At 32.7% G+C, this 19,528-nt stretch overlaps 1 protein-coding gene across 9 annotated transcripts in view; it reads left to right on the top strand.

The window, feature by feature from the left end:
• Positions 1-13,433, top strand: part of BCLAF1 (BCL2 associated transcription factor 1) — a 38,723-nt gene extending 25,290 nt beyond the window's left edge. For 5 of the 9 annotated variants that reach the window (XM_051997821.1, XM_051997819.1, XM_051997825.1 and 2 more), the window contains 4 exons: positions 3,347-3,522; positions 4,737-4,917; positions 5,877-6,023; positions 10,494-13,433. In XM_051997821.1, the coding sequence (XP_051853781.1) occupies positions 3,347-3,522; positions 4,737-4,917; positions 5,877-6,023; positions 10,494-10,736 (747 nt within the window). In that variant the 3' untranslated portion in view covers positions 10,737-13,433. Of the gene's footprint in view, positions 1-3,346; positions 3,523-3,654; positions 3,819-4,736; positions 4,918-5,876; positions 6,024-10,493 lie in introns of those variants that run through there. The other 4 variants (XM_051997826.1, XM_051997824.1, XM_051997823.1 and 1 more) reach the window with 3 other exon arrangements.
• The last annotated feature ends 6,095 nt before the right edge of the window (positions 13,434-19,528 follow it).

Genomic DNA, 19,528 nt, shown 5'->3' with positions numbered 1-19,528 from the left:
TGATAATCTTGCATTTCATCTAAATGGCAAGCAAAATACATTAATAATAGCTATTTGTGTTTATAATTTTGAGGAATGTCTAGTGTGTTTTTATGTGTGTGTGTGTGTACATGTATATTTATAAAACATGAAAAAATGCAATGTTAGTCCTAAAATAACATAGTCTTAACTTAAATATTGGATATAACAGGTATGCTTTTTTTGTAAGGAGTTATTTATAATAAGTTATGTTTCTAAAACTACAAAGGCAGTTAAAATTTTGAATATAAAGGGGAAAAAAGATTAATAATTAGATTGTGATAGCAATCAGAACTTTGATCTTTTTGTAATGGATTTGTGTTTATTTGGTGTAGATTTAGTGCTCAGTGAGGAAACTTCCTTTATCAAAGTAGATTGGCATCTGTGTTACAATTTATGATTTGAGAATTGAAAGGGCCCTGAGAGGTTAAGGAATTTGTTCAGGGACACATAAAGCCTCTATGTAAGATATGATACTTAACCCAGGTGTTCTTACTATGGCCATTCTGACTCGTGAGATGTGCAGAAACAGTGGAATTAAATAAGTTTTAGGCAGCTGACTTAATTGTCTTCAATGTAAAAAATGGCCAGCCCAGGAAAACAAATACTCCTTTCTTACTGGGTGGCTAATAATAAACTTTTATGAATTGTCTTAAGAATTTAACCATCATTTTTAATGCTATTCTCATATGAGAGTTTGTTCTGAATTCCAAGCATCTACCCTACAAATGAATCCTTGGAACATAAGCCTTTTTGAAGTTTGCAACAGAAAACCTGCATGTTGGAAAAATAAGGCCTAATCTTCAAATTTGTCAGAAGCCAGTGGAATGGAGTAAGCATAAAAAACTTAAGTGGCAGAGTGAAAGATAATTTTACCTTCTGGTTATTATATAAACCCATTTTCATGTTTACTTCAGAGCCAGATGTGGTTTTGAAGAGTAGAGTGGTAGAAATGTGGCAAAGGCTTGAGCTAACTTGAAATGCATTTCTTCCTTTTCAGGATATAAATTTTCACGATGTAAATTGCTTGATAGGGCATGACATTAATAATATCCACTAAAGACCTACACTGCTGGCCTCCTCATGATCTGTAAGATACCTTGGATTCTTGGAAGTTTTTGCCAACAATGACATTTCTGACAGGCACTACTAAGCTGAAAAAGAAATTGTTAGTTTGGGCCTAATGATGCCATGATCTGAGTACCAGCCTCATAAATTTGGCCACAAGGTGACACTATTTTGGCCCCAAAATTGTCTAAAATCACTAGTTTGTGTGGGATTTGTAGTTTGTGTTGCTAGCAGGGGAAGAAACCATATTGATGAAATCATGAATCCTTTAATTATTGACAACAGTAACCTCTTAAAGAAGATTGCAAGTGGCTACAGTAGACTCTGGGTTGAGAAGTTACCAAACTTGACCACCTTTATGTATGGGTTGGGAACACGTGGTACAATATTTTAATGGTTCTTTGCTGTGTTTTGACATTTTGGGATAACCCAATTTCCTTTGGTAGGTTTTTTTTTTTTCTTTTAATATATATAGATTTTGGAAGTTAGTGTTAATCATGATGAATTTGTGCATATCTGTGTGCAGGTGTGTGACTAATGGCATGTGTGTATTGATTGATTTATACATATGTGGGAGGGTAAGGATATAAAAATACATTTGACTAGATAGGAAGAGGTATTTCTCCCATTCTGTTATTTATGTTTTAAAGTTCTTAGTAATAAAATGAACTGAAAAAATTTAGGAGAAACATTAGCATTGTGAGGTCAAGGACTATGTCTAATTCTTTTTTGTATCTTCCACAGCACCTAGCACAGTGTCTTGAACATAGTAGGCAGTCAATTAATATTTGTTGACTCAATGAATGAATGGATCATTTTAGATCCTGTGCTGGAAACTTAAAAAGCACTGATATTCAGACTGTGATACTCAAGCTTCATTTAGCTCTTTCAGTCAGGTACAACCTATCTTTTCTGTAGCTAGAATATTATTTTATACAGACTCTAATTGGATATACAGTAGATTTGTGACTTTTTTTTTTGTTTAATGGCAAAGGCAAAAGTGGCTCCAGAGTCATCTAACTGTGAGTACCACTGCTTTAAAAATTAAAAACTATGATTTCCCCTGGTCATAATAAAGTGTCAGGAATACATTATATTGCCAATTCTCCTTACCTCCTTTTTTCTTTTTTTCACAATGGGGTTTTAATTATAGTTTTGGCTCTTTGTATGGGAATGAAAAGAGCAAAAGTAAGAGGATTATCGCTCTTTCCTCCCTTATTCTAAGCACAAATATTTTAGTGTCTTTGAGTGTTTTATATTTTTAGTAAATAGTTTTTCTTTCCATTATTGATTACTATCAAGCTTACCCATAATGGTTAGTGTCTTATATAATTCTGCCCTTCCCATATAATTTCACCCCCCTTCATCTAATGAAATGCCCAGTAGTTTAAAAACAAAAATCAGTGGAATTAATTGTAATGAATAAAACTTCTTTAAATTACTATGTATTGGGGCAGCTAGGTGGTGCACCAGCTCTGAAGTCAGAAAGCTCTGAATTCAAATCTGCTCTCAGATACTTAATCCTTCCTACCTGTGTGACTCTGGGCAAGTCACTTAACCCCATTTGCCTCAGGAAAAAAAAATTACATATTGCAATACTTGAATTGAAAAAAGGTAAAATGTGTTACTGAGTTCAAGATTTGGCATATTTTTGACTTAACCTCTTAAACTATCATTTTAATTGTTCATTTGCAAATTACAGAAAATGACTCTTCTGTTATTGTTAGTCATCAGGGTTGGTCAAGTTAGTCTTTAGTGAAAGTTGAGCCTAAGTTCCTGAGAACTCTTCTGGTATTTTATAAGGCTATTTTATTCACAAAAGAAGCTACTGTTCTATGGCTTCTGTTTTTGATACTAGCTAATGAAAAATATGGTGGAAAAAGAGACACTCAATGATATAGTATGCACAATTCTTCATTGTTACTATAAAAAATAGTTCTATATATTCCTTGCTGTCAGTTGCTACTGCGTAAGGAACAACACATTTTTTAAAGGCTTTTAACATTCACTGGAAATTTAACTTTTAGACTATGCTCTTTCCCTCCATGCTGATAATTTTCCTTAAATTTTCAGAAAAATCATGTTTCTAAGTACATATTTATTATAAAAATTAACTAGTATAGAGTATATCGTATATATTATGTTTTGTAACTTACTCTAACATTAAAAATCCACATTAGATAGGGGGAGATAGGTTGGCTATATTTTTCACTTTTATTTATATTTTAAATGCTTTATTTCACATTTGTTCCCTTAATAGGGAGATAAAAAATTAAGGTGTGATTCTGCTGATCTTCGACATGACATTGATCGTCGTAGAAAAGAAAGAAGTAAAGAACGGGGGGATTCCAAGGGCTCCAGGGAATCCAGTGGATCCAGAAAGCAAGAAAAAACTTCTAAAGATTACAAAGAATACAAATCTTACAAAGATGACAGGTAATTTTTAAAATGATCTAAATAGGTTTTAGCTTCTAATTAGCCTTTTGTAATTGTCAGCTTAATTGCTTTCAATTTTCACTGTGTAATCGAATGTTTAAATTTAAACAATTAAAATTATTTGTTTTACAGCAAAAATGTATTTGTCTTTTACACGGCTTATGGTGGATGAGGACAAAAACTTTGGAATAGCAAGCTAACACTGAAAAAAAAAAATGACAAATTAATGTGTCCTATTATCCAGGCTACATCAGGAGGTTGGACTTCAATGCAGTGCATTTCTAGAAACAGTTTGTGTAAGAACTTTGGTTCGTTATGCTTGATTCCGCACTTTTTCAACTCATAACACCCAGAGTACAAAAATTTTAAAATGATGGCCAGAGATTTTTAACATGGGTGAGAAGGGGGGAGGAAGTACTAATTTTTAAAGAACTATCAATGTGTATTAGGCTTTCTTAGTAATATTGCCATGGATACTGTGTAGCAGTGGTAAGAGTTATTGCAGGTATGAACCTTTTGGGTGTTTTGTTAGGATCATGTAAATCTGATCACCACTAGTATCAGATGTTATTACATATATATACACATACACATATGTATATGTGCATGTGTTTATTATGTTAACTAGCTAGTGAAATTAAAATACTTAGTTTTTTTATTGCTATTTATTGGGTCAATGTGGATGTTATTTGTGATTCCTTATTTAGCTGGTCTCTGTAGTATATATTTTGTCCTTCAATATGGTGCTACATAGGGACCATATCTTACCTACTCTTGGTTAGGAGCATATAGATATTTCAATTACATTGAATAGGTAGCTACTTTGAAACTTTGCCTAAGAGGCATTCTTCCTTTACCCTGCTTTTGATTTTATTTCCCAAAGAAAAGCAAATTAAAAGAAACAAGCTAATATTTGAAATTTTAAAGTACAGAAACTTGTTCTTAATTTGCTGTCTTCTGACTGACTGGCTACAGAATTTTTTTTTCCCCCCACTAACAAAATAAAATGAAAATGTGGAAGGATAATGGAAATGAAAATGTATCCAAGTTTAACATGCAATTATTTTACCTTTGCATTATTTTTAATAGGCCAGAGCTTTAAAAAAACAAAACAAAACAAATAAACCCAAAGAACTCCTATAGTTTTAAGATTCTACAAATTGTTCATCATTTTAAAAATAGCACACAGTGTTTTTTTTTTTCTATTTTTACAGTAAACATAAAAGCAGAGAGCAAGACCGTTCTCGATCTTCATCTTCTTCATCATCCTCTTCCTCAGCAAGCTCTCGAGAAGAAAAAGAAAGTAAGAAGGAAAGAGAAGAAGAATTTAAAACCCATCATGAACCAAAAGAATATTCAGGCTTTACAGGAGTCAGCCGACCCAGAGGAACTTTTGTAAGTTCTGAAATTATCTGATCCTTTTGGAATTATATTACACATTGTACTATCCATCAGGAAAATAATGGGTCTGATCTATGATAGTAGAGATATAGTTGTTTGTTATTCTTAAAATTAATTTCATTAGCAGTAGAAAGTCTGGCATTAGAAGTCTTGCTGTCAGTAGTGTACTTTCAGTAAGTGACATTGAGTAATTGTAGTACATTTGAAGGCAGAGTAGGGAGAATGGTGGACTTGGGAGTCAGAGAGACCTGGGTCAAAGCCCATCTATGATACATAACTGTGACTGTGACCATAAGCAAGTCACATAATTCCTTTGAGCCTTAGGCATTTCTAAAGACTAAGCTAGATTGGTTGCTTTTTGGGTCTTCAGGGAGTATCCATATGAATGGTTTATTGATCTATATATAAATAAACTGGGTAGTTTCCCTGACTCTGGAAGTGATTGACTATTGTATACATTTTGAAGAAGCAGGGCAGTTAATTTTCTTTTGTGTGAAATCTGATATTTTTTGCTACTTCTGATTTTGATTCCTACTCTGTATCAGAAGCTCCCTAGTAAATAACAGGGTGAATTAAGACCAGTGGTTGTAGTAGCATAAAGTCCTTGGCTTGTAGTAGGTCAGAGGATTCATTCATTTAGTGGCTCTACAAGCAAGCAATCTCTAAAGGAAGTAGAGGACTTTGTTGGTTGTGAGAAAACATTAACAATTGAATGTTTAGTCCTTGAAGTCTCCTTTTTTTTTTTTAAGGTTTTTTTTTTTTTTTTTTTTAAATCTTGTGTGTTTCCACCAACTTCTAGTGGGCAAGAGTTTTTTCTGATCATTATAAACTTTATATTTTCACTCCTCATGGGCTTTAGAGAGGCAGGACAAATAATGCAGTGAAATGATGGTTTGCATGTAACTAAACAGCTTTTGACTGCCTAACTAAACAACTTTGTTAATGTTAATCAGTTTCGAATTAGAGGCAGAGGAAGAGCCAGAGGAGTTTTTGCTGGGACAAATACTGGTCCAAACAACTCAAATACTACTTTTCAAAAGAGACCGAAGGAAGAGGAATGGGATCCAGAATATACCCCAAAGAGCAAGAAGTACTTCTTGGTGGGTGTTAGAAATCTGTGTGTTTGGTTTGCATTATTATTTAAAGCATACTGGGTAAATAAATTTTAGTATAGGTATCCATCATGCTAATAACATTTCTAAATAAAATTTTACCACGATGCTTAATAACACAAAGAAGCCATTTTTAGCTGGCTTGCAGTGTAGATAGTTTTCAAGGACTTTTAATTCCCTTGCTCATCTCCTGGTTCCACTTCTTGTGTGTTCCAGTGTAGGGCAAGCTACAAGTAGATGGTAGCCATAATTAGAATGGAATATTATAATTGCTTCATGGTTTATATGTTTATTTGAATATTGCTGCCTTGGTGCAAAGTTTATCCTAAGACAGGTTTTACGACCTATCAGTAGCATTTTCTTTTTTGAAGTAAAGTAAACCTAAACAAAATCTACAGTGTATTTTAAAACAATTCATGAAGAGACTGTTATCTTAGTACATGTGAATAATGTATTGGGGAACTAGCTGATCTTAGTTGTAGGCAGACTCCTTGGTAGATTGACTTAGGCATTTCACTGATATTGAGATGATAATCATTTGCTAAGAAAAATACCTTTCTACAAAATGAATAGGGCAGGAATAATTTGAGACAGAAGTAATAGCTCAGTGTGAAATGACATATCTTTAGTATGACAGATGTGATGGGGGGGGGGGGTGGAAATAGCTGCTTTTTTCAAGAGAACCAATCAAGCTTTGGGAAGTGACATAATTGTGTAACTTGAATCATTTTCTTGGTTCATTCAGACAACCCATGTTTTCCTTCTTCATTCCTTTCCCAGACTCTAAAAGAAACTTTCGGGAAACATTTCTTTGAATATGTGAAATTTAGTGGATCACAGTGGGGAAAATAGTATTTTATTTATAAAGTTGTGCTTTATATATAGTTTTTTTAAGGGCTGCTCTTGGGTCTTAAGTGCTCCATGTATGTCAATTTCCCTAACATTTAGCTAATGTTGATAGTGGGTGCTAGAGCAATGTTCCTTTTAAATAAATTATTTCTTTTTTGGAGGTGGTAGTAATGGTAAAACATTTTGCAATGTGTTCATATTTATTTATCTAGTTTAATCACCACCACCAAAATTGAACTGAGTTAAACATAAACCTTATTGTGTTGTAAGTTTTGAATTATTCACTTTTATACAGTATCTAAATATAAACTCCTTTATTCAATTTATTTTTTGTTATAACTTCTAAAGATAGTAATCCCACCACAGATTTAGATTTACCTTTAATAGTTTGGCTCTGGTGGTATTTATAATATTCAAATTAAGCTAGATAACTTTTTTCTTCCATATCATTTCAGCTTGATATAGGCTGTAGCGCCTTACCTCTAGAAGGCAAGTTTTTATGATCATAATTGCATTGCTTTCTTGTCTACTTTTAGGTATAATATTTGTAAACAAATTGATTTTTGAGTTAACAATTAGATGGAATAGTTTATCTTTCTGGCAATTCAGTTTTTCATGATTAAGACTTCATATACTTGGTGTTTCCAATCTGTAGTGTAAACACTAAATATAGTCTCTTTTAACATTTACTTTAGTGTATATTCATTGGCTTAGTTTATAGTTAACTGAAGAGCTTTACAAATTGCAAAGACAAAAAAAAGGTCACTTTCAAGAATTGTTACCTGTAAATAGCAAGAACAGTTAATTGTATCAGTATTAATTTATATAAGCAGCAGCTAAGTGTCTATTACAGCCTAATTTTAACCAGAACAAAAAATTTCAAATTAATAATTTCTTTCCACGCAGTAGAAAGCTGACTAAACTTATATCTTGATTTGTAGCATATTAATAAATCATTTGATACACACACACACACACACACACACACACACGAATTTCATATTACAAAACTAAAGTTTGCTAATGTTTTGAACAGGATACAAATTAAGATAATTAGCTCTTTGAATGTTAAAATACTTTTGGAAGATTTGCAAAGGAGTTAATAAACATAAACTAGTAAATTATTTAATATAAAAGATCTATTGTGATAGATCACAAAACATTCCTTAACCAATTTGATCTATAGTTTCAAAGTTATTTGTTACTGACATCATCAAGCCATAGTAGATGAATAGGCTTTAGAGCCAGGAGGACCTTGATGTGTGATCCAGGATAAGGCCCTAAACTTCATCCTCCTGAAGGCAGCTGTTACACCATGTGTCTAATCTTTGGCGTTATGTTTCTTTTTTGAAATTTCCCATAAAACTACATGGATGAAGGTACCTGTGATGCCTTGGGATTATAGGTTGTTTAAATTGAAGACTTTTTAAAAAAAAATTAATATCAGCTATGTGAAAATGAAAAAGATAACTGTTAAGGAGCATAGAAGAGAACCTCCTAAAGTCATGTGCTAGGTCACTGGTGACAATTTAGTCTAATAGTTCATTGGTATATAAATTATAATGACCCCTGGAGAGGGGGTAGAGAAAATTTGAGTATTATATCTTTTATCCTTTCTAAATTTTAAAAGGGATTCATTCATGATATGGGTGGTAGGAGTGTTTTGTGATAGAAAAGAGAGAACTAGATAAGAGTTGTCATGCCTCTGTTCTAGGCTTAGTAGGTTTTTGCCTTGAGTGCATCATTTTAACCAGCTTGACTAGATCAGATGGTATTAGCATTTTTGTGTTATACATTCCTTTGGTAGAATGGTGAAACCTATGGATCTCTTCTCACAATATTTAAAAATGCATAAAATATATAAGATTATACAGTAAAAATTATAGTGAAGTTGAACTATCAAAATGTTTAAAAACAAAACAGTTACAGGATGACAAGTTAAAAAACCTCATGATCTAGATGATCCTTAAGCTTTAGTTTAGCACAGAATTTAGCTCTTGGTTCTTGGATATGTGGAGCCAGTGTGAGAATTTGAGCTTCAAAAATTTGTTTACGATTATCAAACACTTTGTTTTACTCTTCTAAGGAGATTGCCAAGTTTGACACTTTTTACCTGTTCTCCTCCCCCTAAAATATATCTATATATATTTTTTGTCTCCTTTTCTCTCTCCTTGTAAACATGCTTTAATCTACTTTTAGAAAAGGATATTTCCTTTTATCCCTAATTTGTACATTAACTCCATTTCCATTGTTTACAAAATTAAGAGGAGTATACCTTGTCCTGTGGGCTTCAAGGAAATCTCTTTCAAACAGTGAGAACTGAGGTTTTGAGAAATATGCCCAGAGGTCTCTTTCCTCCTTTCTCTCAGGCATTTTTTTTCTCAAATGTCAACTAGTTAATATCTTCAACAATAAACTAGCAGTAATTTATTCTCTGAGAGATTTCCAAATTTGTTGCTATTCTTCTGTTTTAATACTTCTAATGGTATTACCTCTTGCTAGAAAACATTTAGTAGGAAGCTATGCAGTAGAATTTAAATACCTTAACTGGTCTTTGTTTTAAGGAGATTAATTGGGCTTGGAATTAATTATTTAGAGGTCCAGATTTCAATTTGGTAAAGAAAATAATTTGTAACCATAAATCCTGGAACTAATTTCTGGAATTAGTCAATCAAATTAATCTAAACCTTGGAATATATTCTTTTATAACTACTACATTTTTACCTTTGCAAATAAGATTCCTTATGAAAACACATGTTGAAACATATTAATGCAAAATTTGCTTTTCATTTGGCAAAAATATGATTAGAACATTTTGAAACCTGGCAGTTCTAATCAGGTGTCAAATGCTCAAGTATTATCAACTTAATGTACATAGAGATAAATCTTAAAATTTTCAAAAGAAAGAAAGTATTAGCATTTCTTGAATAATCACTATTTTGAGGAATCTTTAAGTTTTATGAAGAAATATAGATGGGCTAAAAATGGCCATAATTGTCCAGATGTTTCAAGGAGACCCACGATTCTTCTGGCATACAGAATTGCCTTTATTGGAATTTCATTTATTTGGAATTCTTTTCTCTCCTCTTTATTTATTAGTGGGTAACATTTAGTAGTAGCCCTTGTGATACATCTAGATACACTTAGAGCTGTATATAACTTCATTTATAGAATGTTTCAAAGAGGAGGGATGGGACATTAGAACCAACTGTAAACTTTCATGATTCATATGATCATAGTTAAGTATTTGAAATGTTTGTAGGAAAAAGTTACTCTTTGATAGAAAATTCTGTATGTTGACAGATTTTATGATAATATGATTTTATGATATCTGTTTTTTATACTTTGCTCCAATAGAAGGAATCCTTGTAAGTTGGAAAAAATAACAGCTATGGGCCCAGAGTCACCTCAATTTTAGCAGGTCTATATGTCAATTTTAGGTGTTTTTAAAAAATATACTTTGAGACCTGCTAATTAATTATACATTATAAATACCAACCTGATTCATGTTAAGTTTTAAAATTAATACTTAGCTGATTGTCACCATGATTTAAATGGGGTTAAAATGCCCAAAAGCATCTCATTGATTATTTTTTAACATTCCTTTAGCATGACGACAGGGATGATGGTGTGGATTATTGGGCCAAAAGAGGAAGAGGCCGTGGCACTTTCCAACGCGGCAGAGGGCGGTTTAACTTCAAAAAATCAGGTAGCAGTCCAAAATGGACACATGACAAATACCAAGGGGATGGGATTGTTGAAGATGAAGAAGAGACCATGGAAAATAATGAAGAAAAGAAGGACAGACGCAAAGAAGAAAAGGTAGAAAATTCCAACTTGTCAGTGAATTGAAGAGCAGATTTCCATCAGTGTGGGCTAAGAGGGTGATGATTTGTTAAAACTTAGTAAATCTAATTTTATAAACAGAGCTTGCTATGGTTTATATATGGTATGTAGTTTCCCCCTGGCTCTGTTAATCTTCACTTTCTGTGTTTTTTTTATTATAGGAATAGTAAATCTGAAGTAAGATTGCAACTGAGAGCAGAACTTGCACCCACCATTTTTTTACGTGATTTTTTTGTTTTCAAAAACGAATGTAAGCATTTTACTTAAATTTTACTGTTTGCAAGTAGTCTGTAGAATTTTTGTTTTAAGTCTTTAAATATCTCAATAATAGTATAGTGTATGTTGAGGATTGTACTGAAGCAAAGTAGAAAGTTGCTACGTACCATATTTGTAACTATCAACTTTAAAAAAAAAACTTTTACTGTTTTTGTTATATGCATTGTAATTCTGCTTTGTCTATAAGATATGGTCAAGTACAACTCTGTGAAAGTTCTGATTTTTTTCCCTCCCCCTGTTTGTCAGTGTTTTATTCCTAAGTAAACTTTAGTCCTATATACAAATCCCTGAACAGAAATTGTTTATACAGATCGTTAATTATTTTAACAGTACACAACTGTTAGCATCTTCCTTAATAAGTAGAACACATTTACACTGTAGGGTGACCAGTCTTTGAAGTATACCACAGAACAAGTTGTGTTGCTTTGGTGAACTAATAATAAACAAGTTCAGCATTACCAGTGAATTTCTAAACTGGGGAAATTACCATTTTTGCTCAGCCTAACAGTTGAGAAGTAGAAAAGGTAAGCACTTCTCATTATATACATAGTATTAAAATCATATTAGATAGTTTGATGAAATGGTTTTCTGCTGAGACTACTAAATACAAATATAGGAAAACTTTAGAGCCCTTCCTCTTTTGCTTCAAAACCCACTGTTGGCACTCTTTGGGGACTGATTCATGGTCAGTGGACAATCAGCTACTCTTTGATCTGTAATTAACAACATTATAGATAAAACTACCTAATTTGTACTAAGTTAAAAAAAAAAAACCCTTAAATGCTTATGTGATGCGGAAGCTTAGGATGGGGAAGATCTTATGAAAAACTTTTCATACAGATGTTTGCAGAGCTGAAGTATTTAATGGAAAGAAAATAGTAACATTTTAATGTGATTTTAAAAAGTGGAATGTCTTAAATTACAAAATCAGCTACATATACATTAGGCAGTAAGAACAAACTTACTCACTAGAAGCATTTTGAATAATTTGTTTTTCAAATGTCACCAATAAAAAAAATTTTTGTCAGGAAGTTTGTTGCAGCATTAACCCAGCTTGCATTTGTTTCTGTTTTAGTTTCAGCGTATAAAATGGCTTTATTTTCTTTTTTGAGGTTTAGTATTTACATCTTTAAAAAAGAATAAAAACCTAAAATAGTTAAGATTAAATGTTAATTGGAGCCCTATAATTAAGGAGGAAAAAGGAGATTCCTCTTTTTCAGATTTAAGAAAGCCAAAATAACTATGCTAAATACAAGTGCTTGCTATTTCTGTTAAAGCTTTAAACATTTTAAAATGAAATTCTTACTCTTTTCTGCCATCATTTTTGATCAACATATGCGTTTCTGGCACCTTGGTGTTTGCAGCATTTGCCAAAAGTTGGTTTAAAAAAAAGGATAGGGTGGGGAGAAGAAAAGGTAAAATATATTTGGTAAAGTGAAAGAAAATTTCAATTATGCATGTTTTCCCTGTACTAATTTGTCATCTTTAAATTGCTTATTAAAACATGTCAAAGCAAAAATGCATATCATTGCCATTACTCAGGAAATAATCAAAGGCTGAAATACCATCTTATCAATGAGTTGATCATATCCAAGCAAATAACATTTTCTTGGACATTGTAGCATTCATTAAGATAATTTATTTTACCATATTTGCTTTCCTTAAAAGGGACACTCATTGTACATTGTTGTAATTTTTGTTTTCTGAAGAAAATGAGTGCTTTTCTGTGGTAGGAACCATATGGGAACCACAGGACCTTTGTAATTAAAGGCTATCCTGAGAGAAAACATCACATCATATTTTGAAAGCATATAAGTGCTTTAACTTAGTATGTGTACAACAATTTTTGTTTAGTTACTTCCCTAGTTAAGAGGGAAGAATCTCAGATTAATGCAAATGCATGTCTTCTCAAAGCCCAGTGTGCTTTTTTTTTTTCCTCCCAAATCCACAATTTAGCTTCATACTTACTGACACCTAATCAAAGCTAAATTGTTTTTGTTAAGAAATTGTCTAATGTTTACAGTAGCGGGAAATATTAACCCTTTGGTACCTGCATTGACAGACTTCCTTTTGCCCAGAGAAGGGAAACAAAATGAACCAAAGGATGTTTCCAGGAAGGATTAAGAAAGCTGCTTAATCACAAGAAGGCCATGACTCAGTTCTTAGGTGTGTATACCTTCCAACATCCTAGGAGTTTTACTATTAAGTGCAAAAATATATTTTTTTTTACAATATCAGACTGCTTTAAGGAGTTATTATTCCTTTTTTTTGTCACAGTTTAAATCAATGTTGGGCATTAATTTGAGAAAAGTCTTCCCCAGTAAGGATGGCTATAAAGATGGTTAGATGACTCCATTCAGTGTGATGTATATTGCAATAGGGACCCTTGTAAATTGTCATATGCCAATAAAATGTCATAAGTGGTAATGTGTTATTGTTTGATTACCATAATTATGAATAATTTTTCCTCCTATCAAAGTAGTTTTTCTGAACTCTTTTGAGAATTTAGATTGCCTTTTAAATATTATTAATTCTATGCTGAGCTTTGTTCCATGGATTTGGAAGTGCTTTACTTTTTCAAACCTCCTCTGGTATTACCAGTAAAGAACTTAAACCAAATATTTAATCATTTGTATCACTATTTTGAGAAAGTATGTACTTACTGTGAGATGAAAATGAATGTTTTATTTGACTTTAAACAACATTCTTTGAAGATACTTTGCCTAGGTTCTAGGAAAACAAAATGAAATCAGATTGGTTCTGCTTCTTGAAGAGAGCTAGTCATTAGTTATCTAAGTACTTAAAATTCTCTTTTGTTTACTTTTTTGCTAGAAAAGATGGGGGGTGGGAGGTAGGGATGAGGAGAAGCTTCCATTATTTATGGTAAGATCCAATTTAACTCTTATAATAAGTACGTCTCCCAGTAACTATTTGAAATGTAAAGCAAATGACTTTTTTTGGTTTTCAACAAAGCTTCACATAGATGTCTTATGAGCTAAGGAAAATGCAAAATAAATTGTTAATAATACAAATAATAATTTCACTGATTCCTTGATCTCATTGATGTGGGCACTTTTATCAGTGAAAAGTGCCATGCATCCTTGCCTTCTCACCCTGTGAGTCTTAGAAAGAAGAATCTAAAATGGAGACCTTTCTTAGTAGGAAGTTTTTTTCACAAAAATGAGAATTTTGCCTTCTGCTATATGCCTTTCATTAACCTACACAATAAACAGGTGAAGTAATTATAACAAGTTAATAATGCATTTTATACAGTATTGGCTGCTGGCCTACTTGCCACTTTTTAATTGTCTCCCTGAAGGAAGAAAATGATTTAACTTAGGCCCCAGCAACTAATGGCCTTTACCTTGTTATAGCCACAGACTACAAGCCCATCCCTGGCCATCCAGCTTTGTAAACATATGCTACTGGTTGAAAAGGAGAATATGAGAACAGCACAAATCCATCACCACTTCTGGAAAAACAACTCAGAGTACTCAACTCATTATCTAGTCCTTGGATTTGAAGGGTAATAGTCTTTGCTGTCTTATTTGAATAGTAAGGAAAGACTTTGTTTTAATCTTGTTTAGAAATTTTGGAGAAAACATTCATTGCATTTTGTATCATTTTTTTGGTAAGAAGCTGAATATCATCACCATTACCACTTCTGCATAAAGAAAAAGGATATATGTTTTTGGTAACGTTAAAAAAAAACAACACAAAACAAAACATGGTGACTAATTATGATTATCTAAATGGATTGTCCTGGTAGTCCTTATGGGACAAAAACCCATTCACTTCCCTGATGTTAAAGCAAGAAACCAGAGTCAGGTACTGTTACTGAGTTTTTCTTTACCTACATTTCTCAGATACAGAAGCGGAACATTATGCTGGTACTCGGTATGAAAACTTGAGTTTCATTCCAGAACTTAATGAAAGGAAAAACTATACCCTAGGTGTTAACTATACTTGAGGGCCAATAATTTGAATTTTGTATTAATTTTTTAAAAACCAATCTCCTTATCCCTGTGGATAGGCTGAAGAGGTATCATTTCCATTTTACAGATTGTAAAATTCAGTCAGTGGATAGTAGATAGCTATTAGAATTTGGATCTCTGGATTCCATACATTAACATACAAACCTACTATTAAACCAGAAAGGGAGGGGATCACCTATGGGCTCTGATAAGGAGGCAGCTTGAGTTCATGGCTGAAGATTAGAAACTAGTTTTACAGTATTTCCTGTTATTTAGCTTTAGATTGTATCCCATAGCCCATTTATTTGGAGCAATTTCAAGCCATAGGAGGAAAGGACCAGCAAATATCTTAACAGAACTTTGGGCAAAAACAACATAACTAACACTTCAAAAACTGTGATCAGTCCCTTCTTTTAGGACAAAATACAAACTATGTTTGTACAAAAATCCTTTCAGAATTTGGCTACAATGTCCAGATTATTGCCTGTTACTCATAAATTCTCATCTAGCCAAACTGGCCTATGTATTTCATGTTGCTGACATCTCCCTGGTCCTCAATGTTCATAAAGGACAAGCTGCTTCTAATTTATTCCCCTCCTTCCTCCTCTCCCCCCCTCTCCCCCCCATTTTGTATGCTTGATTAGAAAAAAAATAAAGGAAACTCCTGGTGAACAAAATTTCTTTACCTTTGCAGATCACCTTCTTTGCAAACTTAGAATCTTGGAGTTGCCTGGGGCCATTAAGACACAGAGTAATTTAATTTGCCCATTTATTCATTCTGATTTGCTCCCATTTGTCACATAGTCAGCATGTTGGTCAGAATTTGAATCTAAGTATCCATGACTCGGAGGTCATCTCTCTATTCCATGTCATGCCACTTCTTAGTATGTGGAAAATGAAATAAAACATTATATACTTACAAATCTCTCCCATACCCCAGCCGAATGTAAGCTTCTTGAGGGTAAGGATATTGACTTTGACTTTTGTCTTATATCCCTTAGTCACTTAAGACTATGGCTGGCACAGAGTAGGTATTTAATAGATGCTAAGGAAGTGAATAGTGAGTTAGTAATATCACTTCAGTTGTTTTTATAAAAAGTGAAAGGAATCGGTTCAGTTTTAATAAAATGTTGTTGAGATTAAAATTGGTGCCTTTAGCATTTTTACATTCAGTATCCAAGAAAAGGGGAATAGAAGCATTGAGCACACGATTTGTTTGTACTTTAAAAAATGTCAGGAGACTAAAAACCCTCAAAAAACCCTCTTGAGTATTCAACTTCAAAATTATATTTTATTTTTCTGAAACTATATGCCTTTGGATATGTGTGTATGTGTGTGTATACATATGCAAAATGTCACTGACTAAAAATGATGGGACAGATTAATTGGTTGAATATTTTTATTTGATTTTAAAGTGAATGAAGAGGTACCACTTTCCCCATTAAAAATATCAACAAACTTAAGAAAAGAGATTAGGGACTAGCATTGGGAGCATCTAAGTTTTGCATATTAGAAACCTTTGACAAAGTATAAAAGTGCATTTAGTGAACTAGTGGGGGAAAATGGGTTGGATTATAAAGGAATTTACTTAGGTATACTTCAGTACTCACTAGAGGAATCAATATAGTTGGAAGAGACTTAAGAGGTGGTTTTGAATTTAAAAACATTTCATTCCAGTTAGAAAATTTCTGTCACTTAATCTGATAATATGTGAATCTGCATTTTTAGATTTTCACGTAGGGTATTTGACTTAATCAAGTATTGTGTATACGACTACCTGGTTTTTCTTGTCAACTTTCAAACTTACTGAGTTAATGAGGAAACAAATTTTACAAGACACTGAGACATTCAAGAGAAGCAAGCTTTATATCAGGATACAAAGGAATAATAATAGACTATAATAAAGTTAATATTTATATTGTAATTTAAGGTTTGTTAAGTGCTTTGTAAAAATTCTCATTTGATCCTCACAATAATCCTGGGATGAGTGATACTATTTATTCCCATTTTACAGATGAGGGAACTGAGGCAAACTTTCTTTGCTCAGTCAACACTGCTAGTAAGTGTATGAGAGACAGGATTCAAATGCTGATATTCCTAAGTCCAAGTACACTAGCATTTTTTGCATGCTGTTTTTTTTTTTTTAAACAGTGGACTACATTTTTACAGTCACAGTTGACACACAATGTAAGGTCCTTCTTGAGTTTGCTGATATTTTTGAGTTACTATAGCAAATGTAGGCTTGAATGGTTTACAGATAATTGACAAATGTAAAGAAACTTTAATAAATTTATTCAAAACCCAATGGATATTGAAAGCACAATGTGCTCATTGAACATTGGTTGTTAATGACATCAAGTTGGTTATATAATAAGATTTTTAATAAATATTTATATGCTTCATAGTGTCATTAAAGCCTGTTGCACATAAGGTCAGAATTAATATCATATTAACGGTGAGATTGCATCAAGCCCAGAACATTATATTATAAAATCTTTATAGCAGTGGTAAAAATTGAACCATCAGTAAAAACTGGAGAACTAATTAAATTTAAAAAAAAGCTCATAGTCTTTCATAATTATAGTTAAATAGTATTTCATTTGATCTTTGTAACAAGCATATTAGATAACTATAATTGTTCCCATTTTACAAATAAGGAAAATGAGAGAGGTTAAGTGAATAACTAGGACCCAGGTCTTCTTGATTTCAGATTCACTATTCAACTCACCATTCTGTACTGCTTCTTTACATATACATCATTAAAGAATTTTGATAAAATAAACTGACAATGAATGAGAATTGAAAATCAGCCTGAAATGCAATGAGGAAATAGCACAGGACTTTCAATGATGGCAAACTATTTATTGCCATATATGTTCATCTCTTAGACTATGTTATGATTATACTGTATTTTTGTGAGTTCTTTTACCTAAAAATATTTAAAGATGTCTAGTGGATATAAGTAAATATTAGTGAAGACTTGGCATAAAATAGTAGTGAGGCAATATAATTAATGTCAAGAGATTTAGATTGGATGGTCAATGGTATAATGATAGATAGCCATTCTCATGGTAATTCTGTTATTTGAAAAGACATTTTGTATTTTGAATGGAGGATTTGTGGGAAAACTGATAGGAATAATGCAAACGACAAATCTTTGTTGGTAGGGTTTGAAAATAAACTGATTGCAGTCATAATTGTTTTATGTATTGCTGGATAATCATATAGGATGTCAAGTGTATTTTTTTAACTCCATCTCCACAAGCATTGTTTACAGTCATATTTCTCAAAGTCTTATACCTTTACAAACTGCTTTTTGACGTTGAAAGCCTAATTATAATAAAGCATTATGAAAGTTAAAGCACCCCTGCCCCCCAAGGTTTAAAAATTATCCTAGTCCAAAGTCTTTGCACTAATATTAAAAAAAAATCCTTTTTTTTTTTTTTAAATACGTCCTTGAAAGATTCCTCTTTTAAGTAATTAAGATATTATAAGACAAGGGCCCTAGATAAATTCATCTAAGAACACCAACCTCCTCTTCCTCATTCCTTGAAGGAATTGAGAGCAATGGTACACTTAAAAGGAAGAAGCTTCTAATTACCTTATTTGAAATATTTCTTGGATTCACTTCTGACCTGGTGGAGAGTTCCTCAAGGACAGTTAAAGGAGGAACAAAATGCTTTTTAGGAAAATGGGGGGGGAGGGGAAGATTTGCCAATTTAAAATTAAGCGACTGATGAAACAAACTATTGGTTGTCTAAACTCTGAATCCTTTCAAACTTGACTGAAGTAATTAAGATTCTTATCAATTGGGACTTTGAATTGACATATGTTAAATGGTTGAGAGCATAAGAGACTGCCAGTTCGATTATTTTTCCAAGCTGGGGAGAGAAAAAAAAGTTAGATTTAGAATAATTATTTCTGTAGGCTGGGCCCACAACAGAGAACAGTTTAGAATTTTCCACAGCATATTGCATGAATGAAGATGCTCTTCATCAAGAATCTTTTAAAGTATTCTAAATGGAGACAGTCAAGAATGTCTAATTTTCCTGTTGGCCTTATAAAATTAAGGGAATATGGATAATGTGAGGCTATATGGTAGAGTGAATAGTTTAGAAGACTTGAATTCTTGCTCCATCCTTGGCACTGGTTTTGTGTCTTTGGGGTGAGTTACTTATCTTATTGCCCTCAGGCAATCTTCTGTGGGAGGAGTTTCTTAATGAATTTCTTTTAAGAATCTAGTTATTATTCCTACTCCATATTAGTTTCTTCTCTCCTCCCCCATTAAAACTTTTTCCTATTTATGGTCATTAAAAACAGAGCATGATCTTTACAAAATCACAGAAATTCAGAAAAGATTTGTACATTGAAGGGCAGGTTAGGTAACTCCTTACTTGGAAAAGACTTCTAGTACAGGATTAGAATTTTCTGTTACTAAATCACAAGGGTGACTTCCTCATTAAGGACACAAAGATGTTTCCACATTAATTCAGGGCTTCATAGCTAATTTTAAGCCAGATTTGAACCTTTGTTTTACTCAAGCCTAGC

The sequence above is a fragment of the Antechinus flavipes genome, chromosome 4 (assembly GCF_016432865.1).
Source record: "Antechinus flavipes isolate AdamAnt ecotype Samford, QLD, Australia chromosome 4, AdamAnt_v2, whole genome shotgun sequence".
NCBI classification, from domain to species: Eukaryota; Metazoa; Chordata; class Mammalia; order Dasyuromorphia; family Dasyuridae; genus Antechinus; species Antechinus flavipes.
The sequence above is the reverse complement of the archived record's forward strand: the minus strand, read 5'-3'. Positions and strand labels throughout refer to the sequence as shown.